The 17063-nt window shown below is 41.3% G+C and overlaps 2 protein-coding genes across 2 annotated transcripts; both read left to right on the top strand.

Annotated features, from left to right (window-relative positions):
• Nucleotides 1-12038: 12038 nt before the first annotated feature.
• Nucleotides 12039-12902, top strand: LOC141923771 (histone H4). The gene has a single exon (XM_074825401.1). It carries the CDS (start codon nt 12071-12073, stop codon nt 12380-12382), a length of 312 nt encoding a protein of 103 aa, XP_074681502.1. The 5' UTR covers nt 12039-12070; the 3' UTR covers nt 12383-12902.
• A 1082-nt stretch (nt 12903-13984) lies between these two features.
• Nucleotides 13985-14672, top strand: LOC141923770 (histone H3). Its single transcript, XM_074825400.1, has one exon. It carries the CDS (start codon nt 14079-14081, stop codon nt 14487-14489), a length of 411 nt encoding a protein of 136 aa, XP_074681501.1. The 5' UTR covers nt 13985-14078; the 3' UTR covers nt 14490-14672.
• Nucleotides 14673-17063: the final 2391 nt, after the last annotated feature.

The raw sequence follows: 17063 nt of genomic DNA, 5'->3' as shown, positions 1-17063 counted from the left end.
TTTATTTTCATACATGAAATGTTGCAGACAATTAAATTATACTTATTAGTAAATAGTTTTAGTTGAAATGAGATAGATTAAAAGGGCAAGGATAAATGAGATGCATTAGAATAACAAAAGTGAAAACAATGAACTGTCACTTTTCCATATTTTCTTTTAGTCCTATTTTTATTTTGTGTGTGCATGCAGGGCAGCTAATAAATACTTTGAAGGAGAGAAGGATATTAAGGAAAAGGTGAAGAAAGGAAAAAATTAGGCTTTTCAGTACCACACAGTAAAAATCAGACTGAAAAGCATACTGAAGTGGGCAGTGAAATTTGCCATGCTTCTCATGAACATGACATTGTTCCCACATAAGCAACTGGACCAAATCCACAGTCGTCATAGGGTTAGGAAACTCAGCCTGGTAACCTGAATGAATGGTAAGAATATTTTTCTGACAAGTAAAAGGGCAGTTACTGGTAGGAAGATGATGGCATCAAGCTTATTTTCCAGGGTAGGTGAACGGAGATGACCATAAAGTGGAATCTGACTGTAAGTGATACAAAAGTCAAAGCTGGGAAGGGCTGTCATCCATCTGGGTCTGTTTAATATATTGCACATTCCTCAGAGAATAAGGACTGAAATAAGCTTAATGTGCCTTAAACTCTGTAGCTTTGACGATTTAGTGTTAGATCTCTACTACTCTGGTTTATTACACTTTAAACTGGTCAGGAAGCTGGGAGTAACTGGGAGTGCACTGTAACCACTGGTGCATGAGTGCAGCTGTAGGCCCAGGGGTGGATCCTCTTCACCAGCTCCATCCCTCACATCCATACCTTTGGGCAAGTTTTTCTTCAAGCTTGCTCTTTGTAAACCTGTTCTCAGTCCACCAGGAGAAAAGAGATTTCCTTCCCTTCCCCCATGAACAGGTTACAGGTTAGAGATAAAGACAGGAGGTAGAAAGAAATGGGAGAAGAGCCCTCAGACCTTGCTCCCTAAGTAGCGGCAGTCACTTGAACGCCATCACATCGGGATTCCTGTCTCTGCTCTGTGACAAGTTTTAAAGGGACAAGATCATCTCTGTTTGTGTAAGGAAAGCAGATGACAAAGGTCCTAATCTGAGGATTTCAAGGAGCAGAATTTAGGTCTTCTCTCACTTTTAGTTCTGGATGGGTCCGTGTAGATCTGCATGACTTTAAAAGAGTTCCCTGATCTAGGTGCTTACTATTTTGAGTTGCACTTCTCAAGTTCTTTCTTTTTCCCTAGTAGTCTGAGACACTGGAAGACTTGGCTGCTGGCCTCTGGCATTATGTGTCAACATCCTTTTTTGTAACTATTCCTGAACCATCACAGTGACTCTGTTCTACACAGAGAATTATTCCTGGCCCACTTCTGAGCAGTGAAAATTTTCTTGGTCTTACCAACCATTTCTGCAAAAGGCAATCTGTTTTTTTAATGGATATGAGGTAGTGTGAAAAGGGGAGGCTTTTCTAAGATTAGCTCCCGCCCCCGCCTCAACAATAACTTTTTCTAGTTAATTGGATAAAATAAACTTGTCAAAAGCTTTGAACAATTTTCAGGTTTGGATTTCTGGAAATAGCTGTGAGTAACTTGGCCAAAATAACAATTCTCAGTTTTTAAGGAGATCAATCACAATCTACTTTACAAGTAGCACTGATATTGTCCTGGGTGTTTTACAGATATGAGAAAAAGACAAAGCAAAGCAAGCATCCCACCATACAACTTAGCAGATCATTGGTAGAGTATGGAACAGTGTTTCAACCTGACAAAGAATTTTTCTTACTGCCAAGCAGCATTACTTGAAAAAAAAAAATGTTGAGAGCGAGCTGGTAATAAAAATGGTTTGCAGTTCCCATGTGAAGAGACAAATATTTAAATGTGACTCCTTTATACTAAATTTCAATCAAACAGTAAATATTGAAAGTTCGCCTGTTTTTCCTTTCCAAGCACCCTGTCCAAATCCAGGCTCTGTTTATCTCCTACCCAGGACCTTAAACCAATTCTTATGTCTCCTTAAAATGCATACCCTTACTTCCCCAAAACAGAACCTCATTTCCATGCATCATCACACAACATGCCTTGGCTTCCTTCCTTGACTAGCAGTATAGGTGTTAGTGCAGATCACAGAAGATTTTACAGTGAAAGGATCTTCAAAACAAAAATAGTTCACATATAGCATAAGAAGCCATTCCTAAAACTGTATAGCAGAGAAAACACTTGATTTTTTTTTTTTTTTTTTTTTTCTTATCCAAACAGAAGCTCCACATGAAAGAGAAACAGGTTAGACAGTAGACAAATAGAGGCAGATTAGACATTCAGGCTGCAGAAGAACAGTCTGTATAAGTTGATTAGCCAAATTTAGCTGAAAGTCTACACTCATTTAATCACAATTACAATTTTTAGCATGGTGAAGACCAGAGAAATGACAAACTTTTAATTGAAGCATGCTATCTTCTTGATAAATAATGATTTTGCAGACATTCAGGTAACCATTCTTAATATTAATAATAAAAACACCATCCCAAGATCAAAAGACATTAGTGAAGTCCCTGGCATGCTGCAACTATATTGACAATACTGATTCAGCAATTGCAAAATTTGTGTAGTAGGGAAGAGTTAAAATGTCAAAAGGCTGTCAGTAGTAAAGAAGCCTGTATCCTTTTAGATATGTACTTCAACTAAGCTAACAAAAATATACTAACAGATATTTCAGTGTTAGGGCAATCCCATCTCCTAAAAAAAAAAGTATCTTGCCTTCTAATCTAATACCTAATCAATAGGTCTTACCCCCACACTCAAAGAAGAGCCAGCTAGAGCAGGGAGACACTACAACCTCTCTGGGCAGCCTGTTTCAAAAAATTATTTCTTACGTTTAAGTAGAATTTACTGTGTTTCAGTTTGTGTCCATTGCCTCCTATCCTGGGCAGTACTGCGAAGACTGGTCTGTCTCCTTTACTTCCTCCATCAGGTATCTGAGCACACGGATAAGACTCTGAGACTTCTCTTCTTCTGGTGAAACAGTCTCAGCTCTTTCAACCTTTTCTTCTATGAGTGATGCTCCAGTCTCTTCATCATCTTTGTGACCCTTCTTTGGTCTCACTCCAGCTATGTCCATGTCTCTTGTTGAACTGTGGAGCCCAGAACTGGGCACAGCACTCCAGATGGGTCTCACCAGTGCTGACTGGAGAGAAACAATCATTTCCCTGAGTACTATTTTGCAAATAATACTTTTCCAGTTTAATTTGTGAAACCTATGTACAGATTAACCCTGAATGGTACTCCTGCCACTTTAAAATTTTGGTAGTTAAATAAAAGTATCTTCAAAATCATTGTTATCTCTCATGCAGTCCTTAGTTTCAAGGCTTGTCAAGACCAGTTTGAGCTAGCCTGATTTGGCTCAGTGATCATGTTGTCCATGACTGTGGGACTTGTTAAGGCTAGTTGGAGTCTCAGTGAAACTGCCACTTTAAAAAAATCCCTACATTCTGATGTGATCAAAAGGCAAAAGGTGGGGAGAAGAGACTTTCCTGCCTTCCATAACTGCTAAATACTTGCTAACCAGCAAAAAAGGAGAACTGTGCGTTTTAATCAGCCAGCCTCAAAATCTCCATGTCTGTCCAGAAAATGACAGCCTAAAGCATCAAAATATTCCTTCCAGCTTCTGAAAACCTTTGGATCAGAGGTCCTCTTGTGACCAAAATTTACTTCTCTCCACCCATCCCTGGGACTGAGGAACTACCATTATTAGTAGTAGTATTACTACACATAGGAAACTCACCTTGTGAGCAGGGTTCTGCTCTACTTTGTTGTGTAGACTAACTCTTTATTGTTTTCAGTTGAAGAAAAAAAGAAAGCAGATAAATGCAGAAAGACAAAGAAATAAAGGGACCTACATGCAAAAGTGTGGAAAAATGTAACCCTACCTGTAACTCTCAGTGAGTGCCTGGAAAAAATTTAAATGTGGTATCTGAGCCTATGTTCCATGCTGTCTGTTCTCCCGTGTGCACCACACAGTCAAATGACAATTCTTTTTTTTTTTTTTTTTTTTGTGAGTCAGACTGCAAATACTGATTCAGTCAGAGATGGAAATTGAAACTAAGCCATCAATACAGAATATCTACATCCTATCCCTTCAGTGGCACTCAGGATGTACATGTTGTAAGATGCCATTTCCTAAGCTGTCAAAGATAGTTCTAGCCCTTCATGCCGAGTGAAGGCAAATAGGGTGCTGAGAGATTACCTGTGATAATACGAAACAGACCCAGCTATGCATGCAGCCTATACAGCCACTCTGTTACGCTTAAGGTATCTGAAGAATATGGGCAAGAACTAAGCACATAATAAGGCATTTTGGGTTACAGATTTATGCATTGCTCAGGATTATAGACTCAGCACACCCTGGGGAAGGAATACCACATTGATGTTGAGTTGTACTAATTACCAGCTCAGCAAAATTCAAGGAAGATATGAACAAAACCAAGAATTTAGAGTACTCAAAAGAGACATCATTGTGTAAGACATAAGGGAAGAAATTAAAACCATGTTTAAATGGCTTGCTCCAAAATAAACTTTAGGAAGAGTCTCAGTGGAGGATGCAAAGTTTCCCTAGAGCTGGCTAATACACTTCAAGTTTTCTCTCTGTTTCATTTTATTTCATTTTATAAAAGTGTTAGAAGTGAAACTAATAATCAGGAAAACTTGGTCTAGCACAAACAGCCCCCCCCCACCCCCAGGTAGAAAGACATATTTAAATGTTTATGATTGTCAGCTATGACCTTAAAATGCTGTGTCAAATAGAGTTCTACAAGATCAGTCCTAGGCCTGGTATAATTTTATTTATGATCTGAATTATAGTTTACAGGGCATGTATAGAAGTGCTATGGGTACCAACAAGCAAAGAAATGCTAGAATGATGGAGGACAGTTTATGTATTGAAAAATGCCTGATACATTGGAGACATTGTCTTCAAAAATGTGTAAGATACTTCACCAGAAAAGAAATATATCGGGTTTATAAATATTGGACAGTAGAAGTTGACTAGCATCTGAGTAGATCTGGATCTTCAAGTTACGGTTATAAGTTGACAAGGAATCAACAACAGTATGTTAATAGGTATTAGGAAAGGAACACAATGACAACATCTACAAGACAGATGAAGTAGTTCATCCTCTGTAGTCAGGCATGGTATAGCCTTATTTGGAGTTTTAGGCCTAGTTTTTAGTACTGAACTTTAGGTAATGAGAAGTGAACAATAAGAGAATACACAAAAGAGAGCAACAGTAACTATCAGAGAGGTCTAGAAACTGTTCCCTAATGGAAGAACATATACTATTGAAGTTTCCTGACTCAAAGAGGAGTCTGAAAAATTGAAGTTTCTTCTCAAAAACTTAAAACGTGAAGAAGAAGGAGGTAATCTTTCCTCAGTATACACTATAGGAAATACAAGAACTAATGTTCTTCATCGCAGCAAGTCAGCAGTAAGGAAATAATTTATAATATGGAGTGACACACTAGGAAATGTTACTTGGGAAGATAGTGGGGTCTCCAAGAATCAGCAAGACTGAGCAACTATCAGAAATGTGTTCAGTTGACCTCTGATGGTGGGTGGAGAGCAATAAAAATTGCTGATATCTAGCTGCTGGTAGTTATCACAGAACTATAGATTAGAGAGAATCTGTGTGGACAGGGGAGGAGTGCAGTATGCAATACACTTGGTATTTAGTAAGATTTTTGGAACCATCTCACAGAACATTCTCATTTGGGATCTGAGGGAGTATGGGCAGGATCATCAGGCTGTTAGGTGTTTGAAAATTCTCTGTAGAACAGTGTCAAAGGGCTGTAGTTAACAACTTAGTGACTGTGGACACTTAGTAAAGAAAAGAATGCCCCAAGGCTGAATGAATACTTGATATTAATTGATGTTTTCAGTAACGATCTGGATGCTAAGAGAGAATGCATCTTTAGCAGGTGTGGATGATACTAAGTTAGGGAGGGTAGACAGAGCCAAAAGTAAAACATTCAATTAAAAGGGACTTTAATAAACTTGAGACATGGACCAAAAGAAATCTTGTGCAGTTTGTTAAAGAGAAGTACAAAGTTCTGTACATGAAGCAGAACAATTACTTGCATCAGCATGGGCTAGGAAATGACCAGTCTGACCTGGACAGGACTTGGGGGTTGTAGTGGTCTTTCTCAGCTGCTGGATTGTTAAATGGAAGCCTGTTGCTGTGCCCAGAGCCTCAGAATAAACAAAACCCTGTGGCAACCGAGGCATGGACTCTCCATTGAAGTGCAGAAGGAAAATCCTTTATTATTACAATGGTATGTAGTTATGCTCTCGCTACCTTAGCTGTTACTTCATGATAAGCAAGTCAGCAACTAGACAGTCATCAATCCTCTCTCCCAGAAACAGTTCCATACTTTCTCTGAGCTGACTTATCTTTTTTCCAAGGCCTGCTTCTCCTCAAAGCCTTGCTGCTTCTCCAGACTGGTGCAGAGTAGAGCTGGCACTTCTCCAAGCCAGCACAGGACAGAGCTCCTGCCTGGCTCACCAAGCATAGTTCCCCCAAGTAGAGCTCTCCAGTTTCACCAAGCTCCCCAAACTAAGCTCTCTGGCTGAGCTGATTGGCTGATGTCTATTTGGCTCTTAAGTATTGAATCTCCCACAGTTGTGCAAGGCTGACAGGCCAATGCCGACTTGCCTCTTAATCATTTATCAGTAACACATGATTTGACACTTAACATATTGAATTTCCCACAGCTGCGTAGAGCTGACACTCCCACAAAACCCTGTAAGCAGCTGGGGTTTCCAAACAAAGTATTTGGTTTTCAACCAAGTATTACTGTAACAAAGACAAAGCACAGCAGTAATGTCTGGAGACACTGATACAATGCATGTCACCATTTTCCAGACTTGACTTCCTCCAAAAACACACAACCCAAGAAAAAAACTAAATACATTCCTACAGGGATGCCCACAGTACATTCATTACTTTGAAAACTATGCCCCAGAGAGACTCTTTGGACAGGACAATACTTCAGCTGCTGTTAAGTACTTACAACTCTATAAGAGTTGGCAGAATTCAACACCAAAACTTACTGCACAGTGCAGCTCTGCAGAAGCCCAGGCAAGGAGAGGAACTGATCAGTCTCAGCTGTGCAAGAAACATTGTGTTTAAAATGCTTTCAAGATACATCTTTTTAGCTTAATCAATGGTCAGTGTATCAGGAGATCTGTGCTGCTTCAACAGCCAGTTTAGAAAACAGAGTAAGGAGTTAAGAACAGCAGTCAAGTGTCAGCTGCAGTTTGCTCTTTGCTGTCCCTTACCTGAATGCAGAAGGTTTGCGTTGTGTGCTACAGAGCTCTGAGCTCCATGGGCCACCCTGGTCCTGGGAAACCACCTGGAGCACTTGCTGGAGAGGTCCTTTGGTGTCTTCCTGGGAGAAGTCCAGAGCATGGGGACAAAACCAACATGAGCAGAAGGACACTCCTGCCTCCAATCACAGGTTATTGACCCTGCTCCTTCTCTCTCATGTCCTAAAACAGCTTCACCTGAGGAACTGGGTATATTACTATCTTCCCAATACCCCAAACCTGGTCTAGGAGTTCCTCTAGCCTTTCTTCACAGGCCTATTCAGCTACACCAGCTATTCAGTGAGCCTGCAAGACTGCAGCTTTTGCATGGTGTGGTGGGAGTCCCATGCAAGTCTTCTCCTTCCAAGGTAGAGTGAGACATAATACACTCACTACTCCAAAGTCATGCTAGGTGGGCCGTGAACAGCTGTCCTGATAGCTGGTACATTGTCATGTGAAAGAAACAACCTAGAAAGTGTATTTTTGCAATTCCATCACAAACAGCATTGCTTTGAAAGGTACCTTGAAACATGTGGCCTGGTGAGGAGGAGGTGAGTGGTGGCAAGGCCAAGTGAGTGCTTGGGTGTTGGTACCTGCCAAGTACAACATTCCTTCGGAAGTGCGTGTGCAGTGTCCCTTCCTGCAATTTGCTGCTGAAGACTAATCCTGTGATGTTGTTTTCCATGATGAAATGACACGCAGCTCCTTCTGGTTTGCAGAGCAGCACAGCAGTGACTCAGACAACGTTGCACTTGTCCTTACCTGCAGCTGGCACTGCGCAGCAGAAGTGAGATGATTTCTTGAACTTTTTGCCCCTGTGTGAATCATTTTCTGATCTGTAAGGAGCCACACTCTGTGCATGGCAAACTGCATCCTAAAAGGTCAGCCCAGGCTTCTGGGCTACAACAGAGGTCTTTTCTTGATTTATCAGGCCCTGTGTAGTTTCTGGACTTGGCAGCAAGAAGAAGGTTGGAAACAGTCCAAAACAGGGCTGCAGCCCAACCTCTTGGATCTCTGACTGAGGGGAGCCTTTAAATAAATAGATGAGAATGGGGGTCTCCACCTCTGACTGTGTCCACTGCAAGGGAGGGGGGAGGGAAGAGATTAAATTAGTTACCAAAGTACCAACCATAAACTAAATTCATGACCACATTGCCCCCCCAGATCTCTTGTCACACCTATCAAATAGATAGATATGATCAACACACTGGGAAGCTGATAGCTGTAACATTTAAACATTAGGTGACATTGTTTGCTAGTTCTACTTAAGCAGCATAAACCACTTCTGCAACTATGCTACTGCCAGGAGATTCCTTCCAAATGGCAAATCCACACATGTAAACATTGACTTGGACTCAGTCTCAAGATAAAAGCTTTGTGTACTTAAAACATTTCCTACCAAAATCATGTGGGCTGCTTGTGCTCAGTAAGCACAGATTTGTAGTGTGTCTTACATGCTGAACTGAAGGTGTGTTATGTGGGTATGAGGATACAGAAAACAAGTACCACTGAGGTAGATTTAGAAGACTGAAGTGTGTCAAAAGAGTCAGATCTTGTGTAGTTTGCAATCTTGCCCCCATGTAGAGACAGGTCCCAGTTGACCACACCTCCATGCTGTCAGATTTGAATACTCTCCAAGAAGGTTCTTTTAGATATTATGCATGAAGAGAGCTTAACGTTTAGTATCAAATTTCCTTATTGAGCATATTTGACATTACATGGGATTTTGATTTAACGAAGTGATACAGCAATGTACTGAAATCGCATCACAAGCCTAATGTAGCATTTGCAACATACAGTTGAATCACAGTGCAACCGTGATTCTCATGACTGATCTCTATATGCTCATTGTAACAATGCTGGGCCTCCCCAATCACTGGGAAGGAATATATTGATTGAAACCATCTCAAGCCCATTGCTGTCTTCAAACTTTGTTTTATTCGCTGTCCAGTCTTTATACTTTATATTGGGCTGAGTCACATATACACCACCCTCCCTCACCACTCCTCACGCTGGTCTGGTTTCTCAGGAAGAGATTATTCTTTGTTGTCTGAGGGAACCCGATGATTCACTGGTGCATCTGTCTTATCTAAAACCATGGTAACCCTCCAGTCTCCCTGGTGTTGAGATAAGCGCAGCTTTCTTTGCAGTACATTATTCCTCAAGCTCATTGTCTTTTTGTCCTTGTCCTTTGAGCTCTCCTCCACTGTGGGGGTTTGCTGGTCTGTCTAAAGTACCTAGGCTTTCAGTACAAGGGAACAATTTCTTTCCCCCAGATAGTCCAGATGAGATCTACTATATTTTCAGCATGGCAGAACAACAACAGGAGCATGATAACAGTTGGAAGCAAGGATCTGTACAACCTGACTCATTCACAAAGGATAGATTGCAATTCCACTTTTCCTTTGAAAGTGACAGAGAATATTTTGAATAGGAATGAAGCACCAGCTGCCAGTGAATGGCAAATACAAAGAACGGGAAAACCTGTCCAATGATCATACAAAATTCAAAACTACTAGTTTGAAAAATATGATTACATTTCCAGAAGTTTATTTTTATATATCCTACAATATAATGTCTGGCAGTAGATTTTTTGCCTAATATTGAGCTAAAACTTGAAGCCTGAAGTTCTATCAGCATTTCATGAATGATGTTTTTTAAGTCAGGATTCTAATTACTCACCCTGAGGTTACTGATACAAACACAATACCCTACAAGAGCTTTAGCTTATTGTGCTAGACTTTAAACATATATGCAAAAAAATCACTTTAATTACCTGGAGGATGTAAAACCAGAATACAAGCAAGGCAGCTGAAAACTTACAAATGGAAATGAAAAGCTGAGTATAAAAATCATGGGGATAGGCAGCAAGTGTTCTCAGTGCACTAGAGGCTTAGTCATTTGCCTCTATCTCACAGAATTAAATCTGTCTTCATTCTATCTTGTTGTGAATCTGTTCTTAGTCTACATATGTGTTAAATGAACACACTTTTTAGTGCTTTTGCCTGAGGACTGTCACTAGGAAGTACAGGCAGGGGTTGGGAAGCAGAAAGGGAGGGGTATTGAAATTGGGTGTTCTGCTGCTAGTGAGGCACTACTAGTAAATTAAGAAAAGAAAGGAATAATTAAAAAAACCCACCCAAAACTATTCTGGAATCCTTCTTTAGGCTAGTTACAGCAGAAAAGTCTTGAGTTTGTTTATTGCTTTGTGACCTATCGGTTCTGTATAAACAATTCTACAGCATAATACATTTTTTAAGCCCCAGTATCATACTCCACTCACCTGTTCACTCCTCCCAGGAAGAGAAAGGATGCATGCTTAGGACTACACCAATTCTAAGGAGACTCTACATTATACCTGTGTATTCCACTGCACCTCTGCAACAGGAAGCACAGTTGCTACAGCCTAGGTAAAAGCTGTGAATGCCTCTGCTACGTGAACGATAGTAATTGACTAGAAGAGTTTAGTGTGGGTTGCTTCATGTTGGAAGAGGGGTAAAGCAAAGATCATTCCCATGTTTCTTAATACACTCTTTTTCAGAAGTGATGCAGATTAGAAAAGAAAATAAAATGTTTATCTAAATCATATTTGTTTTCTTCTCAAAAAAAACCTGAAGCAAAAAACCCCCAAAACCCCAAAAGACATAGATTTGATACTGACCATGAATACATCTAGGAACAGTATTAGAAACAATAGTTGAGATGTCAGGATAATTAACTGCCCTTTTAAGCTTTTAATATGACCACAGAAAGCAAACATTCATTTGGTTTTATGATGGAATGTAATTCCATCATTATTAAATAGACTGAGGGAAGCTACTCTTTCCCAGTTTAGCAGCACAATAGAGATAAACTTCTTATATGTTCTAATATAGCACAGTTTAAAAGAGTACACAGAAATTATGCTTCCATCTCCTACATAAAAGGACAGAAGAAAATTAAAATATGATATTCCCCCCCCCAAAAAAAAAAAAAAAAAAAAAAAAGAAAAAATCTCCAGAGCAGTAATTCCAATTGAGAAAAATTAGTAAAAGTCACAGTCTAAAATAAAGGTAATAGTATAAAAAAGATTCTATTCTGCCTTCTGGTTAATATTTGCTTACACACTCAAAATCGATTATGTAAAAATCAGAATAAAGTATCAAACCTTTCATTTAAGAAATGTGAGGTAGAAAGGTAAATACAAAATCAATATATTAGAAAACCTGACAGCACAGATTTGCAGGAAAATTGCTAAAGCCAGTAAGAGATTTGAATCATTGAAACTTCTGAAAAAAAAGGTTTATAGAACTTTGAATACAAATAAAACAAGATGGTTAACGAACAACAGACTGAAAATAATGAGAATTTAAAGCAATTCAAAGAAACCCGTCATTGCAAGAAAAAAATACACACACATATGCATAGCAAATGGATTTATACAAACCGAAGAAGTGGGGGCAAAAGCTTTCCTAAAGTACGAACATGTACGTCCATGGGATTTTGGGGGGGGGGGGGGGGAGGTGGAATTTTTAATTTATTTGTAGAGTTTAAGAATTGTTTAACAGACTACAACAGATGGTGTTCTATCACGATCTGTGACGGAGGCAGAAAAAACTGGCGGGAACCCCGCCCCTCCACGGCGCAGTCCCCAACCAGGTCGGCTCCCACCGCATAAAGGCCGCCGCGCTGCCGCGCTCTCTCTACATTCTTTCCTCAGCGCTCAGGAACAACATGTCTGGCAGAGGCAAGGGCGGGAAGGGGCTCGGCAAGGGCGGTGCTAAGCGCCACCGCAAGGTGCTGCGCGACAACATCCAGGGCATCACCAAGCCGGCCATCCGGCGCCTGGCCCGGCGCGGCGGCGTGAAGCGCATCTCGGGGCTCATCTACGAGGAGACGCGCGGCGTGCTGAAGGTCTTCCTGGAGAACGTGATTCGCGACGCCGTCACCTACACCGAGCACGCCAAGAGGAAGACGGTCACGGCCATGGACGTGGTCTACGCCCTCAAGCGCCAGGGACGCACCCTCTACGGCTTCGGCGGCTAAAGCGCTTTGCTCCCGGACCCTCTCCAGAACCCAAAGGCTCTTTTAAGAGCCACCCACTTCCTCATGGAAGAGCTGTGATAATTGTTATCTGTGAAAGAATATCTGAATCATCTACCTACCCAGTACCCAAAGTTTATTACAAGTGTCGATTATGGAGGTACTGCTAAAAGGGTTTATAATTGGATAAGCGCGATCTAATGTTTTGATTTTGCTGTGTTGAAGACGCTTTTTTCTTTTGCGTACTCCTTAAATTCCGTGGCAAATGTACCCCACTGAAAATGTCAAGTGCTTTTTGTAATCAAAAGTGAATGCTTCCTTTACCTTTTTTGAATTTTTGCGATTTTAAGCATAATTACCTGTAATATTATTCAATGCCTTGTATTTTAAGATTTTCATTTAAATGCGTATAATCTGCGAGGAAGAAAGGGAAACCAATTTTTCATCATAGGGAAAAACATGAAAGTTGCTCAGATATGAGCGTGTTCTTTCTGCTATTTCTAAATAAATTTCTTTGCTATAACCTGTTTTCATTTCTTCGTCTTTTTTTTTTTTTTTTTTTTTTCGCTTTTAAAAGCTATTTGAGGAGTAAATCTAATAAAGCTTTCTAGAGTATATATTGGGGGAGGGGACACACCATGAACTAAAATTATGCCCCTACTAACACATTTCGAGAAAATGTGTCTAAAGGAGCCTTGTGTGAAGGTTTTGCTCATTCTTGTGTAGAGAGACCGCTTCCATCACGTGCACTTCTATAGTGTTGGTGTTCTATTTCCTTCATCACCATAGTCATTTGCCACTTGCAAGCAATTGCATTCACTAAAGATTTGCAGTCACTCCTGGTTTTCTCGCAGCCTTAATATAATAATCAATTATATAATTATTGGTAATAATAAATTAAAGGAAATAGAGTTATTCCATATTCCTTCTGAAGTTCTTAATTTCACAATAAAGTTAATTGTCTAAGTATTCTCAAAGTCATGATTTTACTTGATGATAATTAAGAACACTCAAGCCATACTTCCTAGGAAAAAGAAAACATGAGAAAAATATCTTAAAAGCTGCATCTGTATTGTTTTAGCTTGCTACATACTTGCTACAGTTACAAACTTGCATTATATGATTTCTTAAGCGTCTGTCTTTGTGTTTTCAGGTACCATGCAATCTTTCCTTTGTAGCTTTGAGGATAATGTGCCTGTTGCTGTATGAGAGAGCTCTGTACAGCAATGAAGGAATTTTTTCTTATTTTGTAACCAACCCAGCAAAAAAACCCAAAAAACCAAACAAAAAAAAATACTTGGCGCTTTTAGGAGCAACCCCTGAATTTCAGCCTGCCCACGGCTTTGAATCTGTCACGAACCTCACGGATAGGGAAAACTGAAGAAGCAGAGAGGATGAGAGAGCTGTGTCTGAAATACACCCCCCCCCCCCCCCCCCGCCCCGCCTCGCCTCGCCTCGGGCCTTGGACTCGCACCGAGGGAGTCGTGACTGGGAGCGGGGTCGCGGGAGGGCGGGGTGGGAGTGCAGGCAGCGGCGAATTCAGCTTCCTTGCGCCTAGGCTGGGATTTCCACGGTAGCCAATGAGGTCGCGCTTCCCGTCGTCCAATCAGAGAAGAGACGGCTCTATAAATAGGGGCGCCGCGTAGTCCCCTTCATTCGCTTCTCCTTCTTTTCGGGACAAGGTGGGAGCTGGTTGGCGATGGCGCGCACGAAGCAGACGGCGCGTAAGTCGACGGGCGGGAAGGCGCCCCGCAAGCAGCTGGCCACCAAGGCGGCCCGCAAGAGCGCGCCGGCCACGGGCGGCGTGAAGAAGCCGCACCGCTACCGGCCCGGCACGGTGGCGCTGCGCGAGATCCGGCGCTACCAGAAGTCGACGGAGCTGCTGATCCGCAAGCTGCCCTTCCAGCGCCTGGTGCGCGAGATCGCGCAGGACTTCAAGACCGACCTGCGCTTCCAGAGCTCGGCCGTGATGGCGCTGCAGGAGGCGAGCGAGGCCTACCTGGTGGGGCTCTTCGAGGACACCAACCTCTGTGCCATCCACGCCAAGCGCGTCACCATCATGCCCAAGGACATCCAGCTGGCCCGCCGCATCCGCGGTGAGCGCGCCTGAGGCTCCTGCCACGGCCCCTCCCTCGTTCCAGCAGACACCGAGGCAACGCACACAGACCCAAAGGCTCTTTTAAGAGCCACTACATGCACAACAAAGGAGCTGTAGCACTTGTTTTTAAATGGCACGTTTCAGAAATAACTTATTTTCTTTTTTATTTCCTATATTGTAGCATTTGATTTTTATGGGCCCAGCTTTTTTTATTTTTGAACATTTGTTATTTCACTATATCACCTGTTTATAAACATCATTTGTAAGTCCCACAAGCTGTACAATTTCCTGCTTTGCCATTCATTGGGGTCCTCCACAGATACTGAAGAGGAGTAACAGGCACTTTATAAATGCTGAGTGGGTTGGATAGGTGAGAATATTGGAGGGTGGGGTTCAGGTCGGTATATTAGTTTAAGGATGGTGAGCAGAGAATATCGGGCAGAATGGAGGTTTTTAACATCACTATGACTGCTGGACTTGGAGCAATTTTGAGGGAGAAGGGCGGTGGGGGTAACACACATTTCTGTCTGGGACAGGCCCTGGCTCAGGAACTCTGCCTTAAACTATCCTGGCTGGTTGGGTCTAGGCAAGAGGAGAAACTTCCCATAGCTCATTGGAATTGTCTTACTGTCAAACCTGGCTAAGGCAGTCTGTTTCAAAGGGGGCTGCTGCCTTGCTCCAACAACTGTTAATGCCAGGAGCAAGAATATCTGTCTGAAAAGATCAGTTCTGAGACCAGTCACAAAATAGTGGATGACTGCTGAAGAGACAGGGCATGTGAGGTTTCTCTCTCAAAGCACAGAAACATAACTAAACAGGCCAAGAAGCTGATTAAAAATTACTGTACACAGAAAAAGCTATAAAGTTTGCCTGAATTTGTTACCATTGCTAATAGTAAAGTGTGAAAAAAGGCTATGTATTTCCTGAGGCTTTTGGTTTTGTTTGGGGTTTGTGGTTGTTTTGTTGGGGTTTTTTTGTTTGGTTGTTTTTTTTTTTTTTTTTTTTGGGGGGGGGGGGGAGGAGTGGGTGGGTGTAATTTAATGAGAAGTTTATAAAACTCTTGCAGTGAAAATTTGTGTATTCTTCCAATAATCAGTGTACACATATTTGTCTTTGAACTTACACTTACCCAGGTAGTGATCATAAGATTTTATGCAGTCAGAAAATATGCTGACTTGTCAGATTTCTGCAAACAGATTTCTAGAATTCCTCAGAAGATACTGGCAGGATATACGTGTATATGTATGAAGCTTTCAACCTTCTTTATAAGGACGCACCTTTTGCCATGCCCACAGGACTGACTAGTCTAACAAGAGCCTGAGCACTAAAATAGGAAGTTAAAAATTAGGCCTCATGTTCATAAGGGAGAGTAGTTGGTACTCCCATTATTTTGGGAAACATCTTCACTTCTCCCCGTGTATGAAAACTCACAGCTGGTACCTGGGGTGTAACAGACCTGAGTGCTGGGTAGCACTGAAGAGGGCGTTTTGAGCAGTCACCTGTTGTCATTAGAGGCTTCTGAGCACCATTTGCATGATTTCCCTTAGAGATGCTTCCTGCGCTATAGACACCGTCTGTCAGAGACAGCACTAGGGTGGATGAGAAAAGATGCATGACCAGGGAACACAGACAACATATTTACAACTTATCAGTCATGATGAATAATTTCCTCATTCACTTTTGAGAGCAGATTCCGCAGCCTGGTATCAGTGAAAGCTGGGCTTATGTGTGCACTATAAGCAGGCACCTGTGTGTCTGTTTCAGCAAGGTAATTTTGTTTCACCCCATGACCTCACTCTATTTATTTACAATGTAATAAGTCTGAGGTTTTAGACATTGTAACCTTTGCTAACCTCTAAGTGGTGCCTTGCTACAAACGAAAGTCGTTGCAGTTAATACACTGCCAATGTGGAAAAACAATTAAGAGTCAGGATGGAGACTACTGAATTCTTGGAGTGTAGCCAGATGTATAGTTAATTTAAAAATTATAATCATATAATTCCTTTCAAATTACACTTATAGGCACAGTCTCTGTGCTATTCCAGCAGGAGCACTTCCACTATCAAATGTATAAAATTGTCACTCTTTAGTGGTGATGTACAAAGAGATGATTGGAATGGAATGGAATAGAAAGGAATAGAACAGAATAATTCAGTTGGAAAGGACCTATAACAATCATCTAGTTCAACTGCAAAATAGTGTCTTTCATCGGATCTACCCTATCTATTTTTTGCAGTCCCAAAAATATAAGCCAGTAGGATAAAGCCGGGTGGTGCTAGGGCAGAGAGGACTGGGAAAGACAGAGGTGGACAGATACTGAAAAGAATTAAAATTTGTGAGTGAAGGAAAAGCATATATATGTGTGTGTATACATACAGAATATGTACATATCTGTGTGGGTATGTACATTAATACCTAAGTCATTATGCTATCAATGTTAGTTTTATCTACCATATTTTAATTCCTGTGTTGTATTTCAGAAATATACTCTGTGAAACTTCTTGCAGAGTTCCCCAGATGCCATATTCAAATAATTGAGTTTTCATTTCAGACCAATTTGGCTGGTACAGAAGCATATTGTACAGG

Source organism: Strix aluco, chromosome 5 (assembly GCF_031877795.1).
Source record: "Strix aluco isolate bStrAlu1 chromosome 5, bStrAlu1.hap1, whole genome shotgun sequence".
NCBI lineage: Eukaryota > Metazoa > Chordata > Aves > Strigiformes > Strigidae > Strix > Strix aluco.
Note: the sequence above shows the minus strand (reverse complement) of the source record. Positions and strands in the feature narration are given on the sequence as shown.

Bases quoted from the DNA above. Each gene is read 5' to 3' on its own strand.
- LOC141923771 (XM_074825401.1), top strand. From the start codon at position 12,071: ATGTCTGGCAGAGGCAAGGGCGGGAAGGGGCTCGGCAAGGGCGGTGCT.
- LOC141923770 (XM_074825400.1), top strand. From the start codon at position 14,079: ATGGCGCGCACGAAGCAGACGGCGCGTAAGTCGACGGGCGGGAAGGCG.